This window comes from Cylas formicarius, unplaced genomic scaffold (assembly GCF_029955315.1).
Source record: "Cylas formicarius isolate icCylForm1 unplaced genomic scaffold, icCylForm1.1 PGA_scaffold_3__17_contigs__length_32017465, whole genome shotgun sequence".
NCBI lineage: Eukaryota > Metazoa > Arthropoda > Insecta > Coleoptera > Brentidae > Cylas > Cylas formicarius.
The window spans coordinates 4,582,741-4,595,771 of NW_026844326.1; the positions used below are offsets into that span (position 1 = coordinate 4,582,741).

At 33.9% G+C, this 13,031-nt stretch overlaps 1 protein-coding gene across 1 annotated transcript in view; it reads right to left on the reverse strand.

Annotated features, from left to right (window-relative positions):
- Window positions 1-1,407: 1,407 nt before the first annotated feature.
- Window positions 1,408-13,031, reverse strand: part of LOC132699063 (uncharacterized) — a 102,533-nt gene continuing 90,909 nt past the window's right edge. Inside the window, exon 5 of the mRNA XM_060665525.1 lies at window positions 1,408-3,623. Within this exon, the coding sequence (XP_060521508.1) occupies window positions 3,300-3,623 (324 nt within the window). The 3' untranslated portion in view covers window positions 1,408-3,299. The remainder of the gene's footprint in view (window positions 3,624-13,031) is intronic.

The following is a 13,031-nucleotide window of genomic DNA, read 5'->3' on the forward strand; positions in this document are numbered from 1 at the left end:
TCAGCTTTTAAATACGACAAAACTTGATTTCAATGTGCTATGAAAGCAACTAACCAGTGATAAAACAAGTTAAACGTCAATATATAAATAATTTCATCTTTAACTCTATTCCCTAGCTTACAGCTTTTCGAATGTTTATATTAATTTTTTTTTTAACGAAAAATGTATTTTTTTAGCTAGACAAATATTTTCATTTAACTTTAATCTTTAAGTTAAGATTTTTGAAATGTTTGGAACAATTAAACTAAAATAGTATATTATGCAACAAGTGCGGTAAACGGCATGTGACTCACGAGTTTATTTGACACGAGCGGAGCGAGTGTTTAATAAACGAGTGAGTTAAAAAGTTTACCGAATGTGTTGCATACTATACTTTTTCTACGACCGTTAGTTTTTCGCCAAACAACATGAATACATTCACTGATATGGCCGTCAGAATTGACAAACGTCAAATTCAAGGCGTGGGCGAAATCATCCGATTGCTCCCAAATTTGTGCGGTAAAATCCCGGAAATGTCCGAAGTGACTCGGATCTGTGGGAAATAAAACTGACATGGTAAAGTGACGTTTCCTGCATACTAGATCGGTATGTAATTAGGTATTTTATAGACGGGAGTAGAAAAATATACTTTTGCATCAGCATTAAGGCGTATTTTTTTACTATCCATTGACTTTAAAATTAAACAGCATACTAACGGGTCTATCCCAATTTCTTTTTTTCTGTCTATTTTACAAGTATATGATTAAAAAATATATAATATTCATAATTTTAATTCCACTTTGCATTGGAACAACCAAACTACAGTTACAAAAACTTTTCAATTTCAATTCAATTGCATCAATATTTTTTTTCTATTCCGTTCCGTAAAGTACCTAATTATATACCCATCTAGCGTGCGGAGAGCGTAATTTTGCCACGGCAGTTTTGCTTCCCAAGGATCCGAGCCACTTCGGACATTTCCGTGATTTTACCGCACGGGTTTGGGAGCAATCGGATGTTTTCGCAGATTTTACAGCATGGCTTGAACTTTGACGTTTGTCAATTCTGACGGTCATATCACTGAATGTATTCGTATTGTTTTGCAAAAATGCACCCAAAAACTAACGGTCTTAGAAAAAGTATAGTATGCAACCCATTTGGTAAATAAAATAAGTCACTCGTATGTTAAACTCTCGCTCCGCTCGTGCCAAAAAAACTCGTGAGTCAAATGCCGTTTACCGCACTTGTTGCTTAATATACAATAAAACCGTTCTCTTGAAATATTAAAAGATACGTAAACAAGGCGACGAAATGACATAAATATATGTAGAAAATCTTCTATATATATATATATATATATATATATATATATATATATATATATATATATATATATATATATATATATATATATATATATATAATTTCTTTATTTTAGTTCGTTTAAGTTTTTTTTTTTGTTTTTTGTACTTTACTTGTACTTTGAGAGCTTACATCTTGCACTTCTCCCAACATTCACCATGAATGAAAAAAAAGGAGAATATCAGCATTTGAGTAACCGTATTAAATTAAAATTTTTATTTTCTTAACGACAGCTGTCATGTTTGACATGTTTGACAGAGCGCTCTAATTGTTTCTCCCAAGAACGTCAAGGGAACAAACACGATTCCATCATTTATTTATATGGTTAATATGATCCGCAATAGGTAGCCGTAACGCACTTTGATAGAGAAATTTTGGACTTGGTAACACTAGAAGTTACAGGGTGTGCGATTTGAAAAAGACGAGTTTAAGTTTGTTAATGACAGCTGCCGACATAAAATTGTTTTTCCATAGCCACCTACGTGAAGGAAATAAATAAAATACCATCGAAAACCTAATTATTTTGAATATGGGTTGCAATACGTATTGGTAACCCTGTCATAGTTTGAGAAAAAAAGAAGTTGTGGACTTGATAACAGATAAAGTTACCATTCCAATACCAAGTACGTGAAGAGAAAATGTTCAGCCGCACAAATATGTTACCATCAAAAAAACCCAATTGTCGGATATCGAAAAGGTAGAGGTAACCATAATACAGTTCGATGGAGAAAGAAGTTCTGGACTTGTTAAAAAATGTAAATGTTTGGGGTTTAATTTTGGACACTTTGTATGAAACAAGACAAAAACGCGAACTTAAACCTCTTTTTAACATTTTGCCAAAAATTTTTGAAAACTACAAAAAATATGCGTTTTTAACGTTGGTTAAGTTTAAGACGCAATTTTTTTTAAGGTCAAATATTTAAAAAAAGGATAGACATAGCTATAGAATATTATACACAAAATATGTTTAAAATTTCACATAGAATCTGAAAATGTAACAATATATTGAAATGGGCAAGCTTGCAGCAACTTCTGGTTAAACCGGAACTTGCAGTATGTTAACCTTGACTCCAAATATCAAACGGACTTTCCAAATTATATCTAATTAAAGTTTTAATGAACGGATAGCGTAAAAAACATTTATAAGCAGTTACAGAGAAGAATGATAGTCAGTTTCAATTAAGCTCTGAAGAAGTCAACAGAATGATTAGTAAAACATCAGCAAGTTAGATTTATACACAACCGACGCAGGAAGAACCTAGTAAATTTCCAAATAGTATTATTGTACCCTGTAGAAGTCTGAAAAATTAATAAATATATTACGAATATTTCTCTAATCGTTGTGACTTCATCTAGTGGTAATCCCGTACTTGCCATCCATTGTTATCAGGAAAATTTTCAGATACGTCAATTAAATGTCGCTCAGATCCTTCCTTGCCTGTTATGTTACAATATGACATTGATTTGATTTGATACTCTATATCAAATAGGCATCCTGGCATGCTTTGGAAGATTGGGAGGGAGAATGGTGCCTTTGCAGTTTGAAGTGAAAGTGGTTATGGAATGTTTAGTTGTTTGTTAGCTAGCAACTTGTAGAGTTCTGAAGTTTGAAATGTACTCCCATCACTCTGTTTATCATGTCCACTGGTAAAATCAGTTGATTGTGAAGGTTGTGAAGCACATAATCATTATCATCATGTATCCCATCACGATATATGGAGTGAACACTAACCTTCGTTTTTTTTTCCTGAGTTGGAGATGTTTATTCATATAAAACTAATATAAGAAAGAAGCTGTGTATCTAAGTATAAGGAAACTTGCTTCCACTGTGGTTCTACCACAATGTTGCGTCGCCCTCCCAAAACCAGCCTTAGTCGGTAAAATCACGCACACACATTCGCGCGAATGGTCGCTACGTAAACAACAACACTTTGACGACATTTTGATTATTGTTTGTTTTATTGTCCTAGCTGTAGCGGGCTCAGCACGATCCCGCTATGGTGGTGTTTATTGTTATCACCGTTGTCTTTTTTATTAGAGTCGCTTTTGTCGCCGCCGCCTTCGCGACGTTCGATCACAACACTTAAACTCGTCTCGGATTTCGGCTCGCGCGTGCGCGTTAGCTTATTACCCCTCGTTTTTGCCTCCTGGTCGGTCTCGCTCTCGTTACTCGAAACGCTCTGTATATCGTACGCCGAGTCGATCGTGGGCAGTTCGATGATGCTGTCTTCGCGTGAGGTCCTGCTCTGCTCGTCCGAGTCCGCGAGTTCCGGCAGATTGATCTGCAAGTCGGGAAATTGCTTATGTAATAACTGAAAACACCAAAGATACGCAGAAAAGACAAAAAGGATCACAAATTAAAACTCAAAATGGGGAGGTATTAATAACAGACAACGAAACGATGCAGAGAAGGAGGGAATTTTTCCTGAAAAAGAGAAAATAGTGGACAAGAATTACAAGTGCGAGTATGCCATAGAGATAAACAAGATAATTAGTATGCCGAGGGTTCAGCACAAGGATGATGTATAGGGTGGACCGTTTATCTTGGGACACCACCATATCTCGGAAATTATAGGGGATGGAGAAAAAAGTTAAATACCAAAGTTAATTGATGTATTACAAATCTATAATTTATTTCAATTTTGTATATACAGGGTGTTTAATTTTAAATAGAATACCTAGAATAGATATAGAATAATTTTATTTCATTTTTGAATTCTATTCAAAATTCTAGACGTATTTCATGTATAATGTGCTATACCTAACCGTTTTAGACATTTTTAATTTTTTATGCGCGAAAATGACATTTGCAAGACGTAAAATATCTGCCATTCGGAAGCGTTTATTGTTTCACTTGAGTAAGTTTTGATGTAGACAAAGGACTCGAATAACGGATTCTATAAGAAATTTCGATACATGTTTATACAGGGTACACGAAAAATAAGATCAATGGATGAAATTAAAACAACTGCCAAAACATTTTAAATGGAAACTACCAATTTTTATAATCTTGCCATATTCAGCATTAAAAATTAAAGCAATTTTTTTCCTTTTATACATTTATCTATCACAAACAATATACTGTTGCCATATTAGTTCAGTTAGTGTAAGATGGCTATGACGGCGTTTGGACAAAACAAGTGTACATGCGCTTATGAAGATCCAAAGATTATGTAAATATATGTATGCATTATTATTATACAGAATAAGACCAACGATACGCGATAACGTTGGTGAATATTGTATTAATTAATGATCAATAAAAAATTAATAGTTTACAAACGATGATAATCATTGTAACGGTGGTTCAACAAGTAGTATAAAGGGTTTTCAAATATATTATATAATGGCATTTCTAACAGATTTACGTATCCGATATCTTCTCTTATCCGACGTTTAAGTTCATCGACAATTGACCGATTGTGTTTGTAAACTAAATGTTTAAGTGAACCCCATAGAAAAAATCTAGGAGAGTTAGATCGGGGCTTCTTGGAGGCCAAGCGTAACTACCATTCTTCCCAATCAATTTATATATGTGCTAATTTCTTGACTTCTGTGATAAGGAGCCCCATCCTGCTGCCAAATAAAATTTCGTCGTTTCCATTCAGGACCTTCATTTTCAACAAAGGGGTGGATAATATTTAAAAGCCCTAAGTAGCCTTGGGAATTTAAATTTTCATCAAAAAAACCTATTATTCTGAACCTCCAAATGGCGCGCTATACTTTGATAGAAGTTCTACCTGATCTGGTAACTTCAATACGTTTTTTATTATTCTGATTGCTCCAGTAATGGGTATTTTTCCAATTAACAATTTTAATCATCGGTCTAAATAATATTAGCAAACATATTTTCTGAAAAGTATTTTCCATAAGACTGTTACATAAATCTAATCTGACGTTGTTTATTTGAAACCAGGTTCGAAGCGTTGTTCTTTTGACATCCAGATCTAAAGACGCATTTCGGGATGAATCTTCAGAGGTTCCATATATTCTAAAGTGTTGGTAAATCGTTTTTTTTTTCTAGGCGCCTCCTTAAGTGCCAGGGTTCGATTTTTATTGTTCGATATGTAACTTTCTAAAATATCTTTTCCTCTGTGTTAAACATGATCCGCAGTGAAAATATGAAATTATGAACAAAAAATAAATAAATCAATAACGTATCAAAAAATATTTGAATTATGACACTAATCAACAACAAAACTTGCGTGCAAGGAGGCAGCGTTCTAGCACTTGTTTTGTTTAAACGCCGTCATAGCCAACTTACAATAACTGAACTTACATGGCAACAGCATATTATTTGTGAGATACAAATATTTAAAAAGAAATATTTCAAAAAGCAAACATATTAGGCATATACAAACTTATATAAAATGCAAACAAAAAGTTCTTGGCATTTTTTAAAATTTCATTTTTAATCTTATTTTTCGCGTACCCTGTATAAATATGTAATCGAAATTTCTTATGAAATCCGTTATTGGAGTTGTTTGTCTACAACAAAACTTACTCAAGTGAAACAGTAAACGCTTCCGAATGAAGAAATTGGCAGATATTTTACATCTTACAAATGTCATTGTTGACATAAAAAGTTAAAAATGTCAGAAACAGTTTTAGGCATAGAACATTATACACAAAATGTGTCTAGAATTTTATGTAGCATTCAAAAAAGAAGTAATATACCAGGTGTTCCATTTAAAATGAAAAAAATGATACTCGCCCACGAAAAATGAAGCACCCTGTATATACAACATTAAAACAAATTGAAGGTATGTAATACTCCAATACTCCCCAAGATAAACGGCCCACCCTATACATGGGCATATTGCAGGAAACTGTAAGAGATACAGCGTAGCTTGAACGGGTAGGAAAGTAACGTAAAAAACGTAATGTAAAAAGATAATCTAACTTTGTTTTATTTTAATTCGGTACCATTATGTAGATACAGGGTGAAAAAGAAATGCGTCTGGGTAGAGCTATATTTAGGAGTCTGCGAGACAACCATCTCACCTACGGCAGTTTTGCTAAGGTAAATAGGAACAAACCAGATGAAAATAAAGAAGATTTGGTCTTGCAAAGCTTGGTTGACACACTTCGTACATCTTTACGTCAGATTGAAGAGACAACAAGTGTTGCTCGGTCAACAGCGAATAGTATTTATAGGCGTCATAAAGTATATTATCCTTATCATGAACGGCTTCACCAGGGACTACATGATGGGGACACTGTTAGAAGAATAGTTCCAGTTTTCTATTAAAAAAAAAATTAAAAGTCCATTGATCGGATGAGCGCCGATCTACTAATTGTGGACTGTTTGATAGTAAGAACACTCTATTTTGGGTATTAGCTCGTAAAGTTAGGCATCAAGTGAAGTGGCGATTTAAAGTTTGGTTTGATATTTTGGGTACCCACAAAATTGAACCAAATTTTTTCGATTATAATTTAAATTGAAACCATATACAAACAAACGTAACAAAACCTGAACATGAACATTTCACTAGCAGCTCTGCAACAAAGGTTTTTCCAACATGACGGCGCACCGCAACACAATACACAGATTATCACGAACTTTTTAAAAGCAGAAAAACACAACATTCCCTGATTTCTATATATAGAAATATATAGAAATTCAATGTGGCGAAATACCCATACGCCGAAATTTTTTTGATGAGATTCTTGGAATCGCCGAATCATTTAACCCATATCCTGAAAATTTGAAAATTTTAGCTCCTATAATAAAGAAAATATTGTGGTTTTTCAAAAACGGACATTTTCCTTTTTCGCCCTGTAAGGTAACGATTTAAAATAAAACAACGCTAGATTTTTTCTTGACATTTACATACTTTATCTTTCTTCCTGTTAATCGACGCTGTATCTTTTTCAGTTCCCGATATCCTCATGTACATCATCTTATACTAGACACCCTGAATAACAAGAGAAGAAATACAAGTAATAAAGGAACTCAAAAATGGATGCGATAAAATAACAAACAATGTGGTAAAAGTGGCATAGAAATCCTTGTCAAATTCTAAAGGGTGTCCAAATAATGTGTCAAAATTAAAAAAAACAATTAAAATTGTTAAATTAAAATTTAAAAATATATATGGTGATTCATAAATATGTGGGAAATCAAAAAATCAAACTTGTGGCATTAATAGATACTCCCTCTTATATTATATAGCGTTTACGAATTTATGAACATCTTTTTGTCAAAAATGTCCTGTGTTTAACACTCTATAGTTTTGACGCCATAAAGTGCTACAGTCAATTACTTAACAAAATTTACGAGCAACTGCGCGGCTGTCTCAATTGTCGGTGAGGCGTGGGCGGAGTAGGCGAGTGAAACTGAATTTCCAAACTAACACTTTATTCAAAAACCAAGAGGGAGGAGAGGCTGAGACTCAAGAACAATAGCTTTCGCTTAGGCGTGTATCAAATATCACGCTTGCCGCAGAGCTCTCGACATTACATGCTTTAAATTTCACATTAAATAAAAGCCTCAGGAGTGAAGTAGTTAAAACAATCCTTGATGTGGTCAAAGTCAAAGTCAAAAGGAAAAGGCCGTCGATGTGAGGTGGCCTTATAGGTTGAGCGTTATCCTTGAAAACCTCTCTCCGCTAAATCCGACCAAGTCGGGGGTACAAACGACCACGTCGGTTTTTATTTCGGAAATCAGGGTTATCATTTTCCCTCTAAACCCGCAATACGCGTGAGCTTTAAGCGACTTCTTACAAAAACAGCCTGGACAAGGAAAAACTTACAGGATGCGCGCTGCTTACCGGCGGGAAAAAAACGTCAGAACCGCCAGAAAAAGAAAAGGGACCATAGAACGATCTTCACTACCACTACTACAACGCTATGCTACAGACAACAGCAATTCGCTGGTTAATGCTTTAATTTCGCCAGGGAAAATAACGTTATTCGCAACCATTTGAGTTATTGCAAGTCTGTGACCATCACCTGTTCCGCGCATATGGTAAGCAGTAATATGTATCAGCTGAGGGGACATTGTGTTCATGCACTGAAATGACGGAAATGCAGCTATTAGAAGGAGTTTTAGAAACCGGGAGTGTTTACAACTCTCGGCGCGCCCACCGTACGTTACTAGTTGGTCCTAATTCGAGCCATTTCAGGCATTAGCAGCACCACAAGAATTATATATGATACATAGCCCTAAGGCAAGATATCATATCCAATACGATCGATAGTTTAACAAACCAAGGAGCCCTCAGGTTCCACAATAAAAATCGTTATTATCTGCCCAAGGCTTGTAGCATTTAAAAATTCATTTTAGATTGGGCCAGAACCTATCAAAATGATGCGCTCTATAATATGGAATTTGATTAAGCATAGCGGATGTCACAGTTTAGGAAGGCCCATCGATCTATAATCTACCTCCCCCAAAGCTCAAAATGAAAAGAGTAATGGCATACAAACAAAAACAAAAAGAAAATCGTAACAAGTCATATTTCCTTGTTTTGAAGTTAATTCGATTCGTTGGTATAGGGTGGGTCAAAATGAAAAATATTAATTTTCGTAAAAAGATCAAAGGAAGCATCCTGTATATTATATATCCAATAATTACTCATATTAATGCTCTTTCAAATTTAGTAGGCGTTATACCTCAGAACCTCAAAGTGGAAGAGTCGGATCACATATTCATAGTAAAACACATAGATGAAAAGGTAACAGATTAAGAATAATATTTTGGGCTTCATTGACTTGAAAAAAGTGTGTGATAAAGAAGCAAGAGATAAATATTGAAAATTCTACTTCAAAGATGAATCGAAAATAAAATGATAAGAGTGTTGAAAAATTAAGTTTCAGAGCCATTAACAACCAAACGAGGATTAAGACAAGGAGGAGGACTAAGCCCTTTGCTCTTCACAGCAAAAGGAGCGTTTGTGGACGATTTAATACTATTAGTCGGAAAAGAGATAAATTTATGCTCTGGTGGATTTAGGAATGAAACTAAACAAACCGAAGACAAAAGTAATGCTAATAGAAAATGAACACAAACAAATATATATAATAACGAACGATGTATTGGTACCGAAGGTCACAAGTTTCAATGGCTTAGGAATAGAACTAGAGAGCAACGGAAAACAAAGAAAAGAGATACGTAACAGAATCGAAAAACCACTAAAACTGTTCTGTGGAATGAATAGGAACTTCATAAGTAAAAAAGAAATATCAACAAAAACAAAAATAAATGTCTCCAAGGTCATACAGAGACCAATTTTAACATTTGGTTGTGAATCGTGGACACTGACTGATCACCAAAAGTGCAAAATTCAAGCCCTGCAGATGAAATACTTGCGAAGAGTTAAAGGAGTCATAAAAATGGCCAAAATAAGAAACACAGATATAAGAACAGACTTTGAAGTACATCGAAACATGACAGTTGGGCTGGTGAGGGCATCTACAGAGGTTGGAAAACGCGTAAAGAAAAAGTATCATGGGAAGCAAAAGGGCAAAAAAGAAAAAACCAAGACAAACATGAAGAGATTCTGCAAAAAGGAGGCAAAACTCAAAAAAAAATGCACAGCACCAGCCATACTTAAGATGATATTTAAAATAGAAATGTAGGATATTGTAATAACTCACCATCAATATATTATGGTTAGAACTAATTAAAATTTAAGAATCAAACTAAAACGTCGAAAATTTTTTTTCAATAAGAAATCTCTTAACATCATTTTTAAATAATTCATAGTAGTCAGAGGCACGTGCAGGTACCCCAAGAGGACGTAAATTTCTGGTAATGGTGGTCATGCTTTGTGAATACTGTTTGTGTGAAAGAGCAATTTTCATAATAGGGGGCCACCTTTTAAAGCTTTTTTAATTGTTTGTTTTTCATGGAAGACATATTGTCTTTGATATGATTAACATAGTAATGGATGTTATGAACCCAAGCGAACTCTGTAGTATATATATATATATATATTGGTGAATATATTGTAGTGTATGCAGATGATACAACTTTGGATCTTAGCGGGGAAGACGCTGATAATACTACATTTACTAAGATTTACATAAAATAGGACATAAATTAATAAAAATTAATACATTTCTTTTTACGGACTTAAAATAGTTAAAAGGCTTGATTGGTGGTCTCATATCCAGAGTGCGGTGGTAAGCTTAACTAAAGACTGCTATGCACTGACCGTAACTACGAGCAGAATTACTGAACTTCTTTTAATCCCTACTTACAAATGAACTTCTTTTTTGAAGTGACTCTTTCGATTTTGCCAGGATTTTGGTTTTATAATAAAAAGTGTAGACGTATTATCTTAGGGACAAGTTATCGTGACCCGTTTGTGTGAAAAATTGCAATTTGACACTTGTTGGCATGTATATAGTAGATTCTTTGTGTTAAAATTTGTGTACTGACTTGGCACACCATCATGATAATGTAACTAGGTATGGTCTGTTAATAGATATAGGAAAGTGACCAATGGCTTTTAAACGGGATTATCCAAGGGTGGTCATTTACATACAATGCAACAACATTATTTCCTAAAGTTTCGGAATTTAAATTCAGGTAAATTTGTGGTCCGTGTGGTATACTACTTAGTTTAAGTTTATTAGTAATCATTCTTATTTCGTGTGTAATACAGAGTGTGTTGAATCGTGTGCGAATTATATAAAATATGTGCGAGTCTAGTGTATCTCAGGAGATGCTCCCGCGCCAACACTATTCTATTGAGACTAAACATAATACATATAAACAATATTTATTTGAACGTTGAGTCAGCAAGCCAGCATCTTTAGAAGAAACGGCCAGATTGACGAAAATTCCAACATGAACTGTATGGAAAATTGTGAATAATCCCATTTAAGCGAGGAAAAAAAGAAGCGATACTGACATTTTCCCGAGTGTAGACGAATGTGATCAAGATATAAGACGGCGTAAAATTTACCAGTTATACGAGAAACAAAGTGTGCCTACATTAGATATCTTAATTAGGAGGGTTAAAAAAGATGAAACCGGTGTTAAATGTGGCAGAACTACCTTATGGAAGTGTATTCAACACATGGGTTTTAGATTTTAAAAAATTGACAAGAGGTAAGTTTTAATGGAATCTTTTTGAATTCGGAAATGGCGACTGGAATATCTAGAAAAAAATAGGATTTACAGAGAACAACAAAGGCCAATTATTTACTTGGATGAAATCTGGTTCGACACTTATGATACCCCGGAAAAGGGTTGAAACTGATAAATGTAAATGTAAAACAAATGCGCCATCAAAAAGAGTTAAAAGAATTTTGCATGCTGGCTCTGAAGATGGTTGGATTCCAAATGGACTTTCTCTGTCCGCGAAAAACATTAAATATTCTTCTCTGGATTACCATGAAGACACCACCGCTGATTTATTTGAAGGTGGGTTTAAAAACAAACTAGTTCCAAACATTCCTCCTAATGATGTCATTGTAATGGACAATGCAAGTTATCACAGTAGACAGTAGACTAAAACCCCTTCCTCATGTGACACAAAAGCAACAATCCAAAAGTACATGTATAATAACTACATTTATCTAGGGCATACATTTTCCTTCCTTAAACTTATAGAAACCGAAGTTTTTAACATCCCTGCACAAAGTTGGGCAAATTCTGTTAAACCTATAGAAAAAGCAGAATAATCGTATAGCCATATTGCAAATAATATAGAACGTTGCGATAGTGATAGTGATATATTATGTGAATAATTTTAAGTAATTTAAGTAGGTAATAAAAATAATTTGTGATTTAATTTTAGATTTATACATAATACATACTTAAATAAATAAATATATGTTTAGTATCTTTGCTAACGAAACCCCACATAAACAAATTCTAAGCAAAGTACGGACCTGTTTGGCCATAATTTCATTCTTACAGCTTGCCCGGATCTTTAATTAATTAGTATGAGTTAGTCACTTTCTTATATCTATGAACAGATTTTACCAAAAAAAAGTAACAAGAGGGGTTCAGTGGAAGATGAGAAGATGGCCGTTGGCTAGTGTTAATATGTGTGACATGTTAATGCTATTGTTAATTTCGTTTCTGTATTGGTACCCACTTCATTTGAATAGTAAATTGTTTATAAAGAAATTTAATTTCTTGATTTTTTCAATAAGATTTACCTCTTCTCTACATGGTCATAACAATATCGTTAATATGACAGCACGCACAGAAATGAGTTTTTATTTTTACGTGAAAACCATGCAATGAGAATGCAAATGTCGTTATTTTTAAGGAAATCAGTGGCGTGCCACTGACTGTCTATGAACAAATAATATTTTGGTTAATAATAAACGATTATTATTTAACGAAATGGTTTGTTAATATATTAATAACAACCTTTTTAAAAAGAAGTAGAACATAGAAACTCAATAAGTTGTTGAAAGTATCTTCCATCTTGAAGGATACACGCTTCAGCTCTTTTTCTCATATTGTCGCATATACCTCCAGTGTTCTTTACCATTACGCTCATGGAAAATTAAGATTTTCATACACTTAAAGCTTTACTAGAAGAAATCTTGGGTGTATTCACATATAAATAAATATATATGTAAAATAAATGTAAAATGTAAACTTACGGCGCACTGCCATCAGCCAAACCATACATAAAATAGAAATCTGCAACTCTTCATTAGTAAACTCGAATATTCTTTTTTAAAATAACAATGCTCGCACATTTTAAACACCTAAT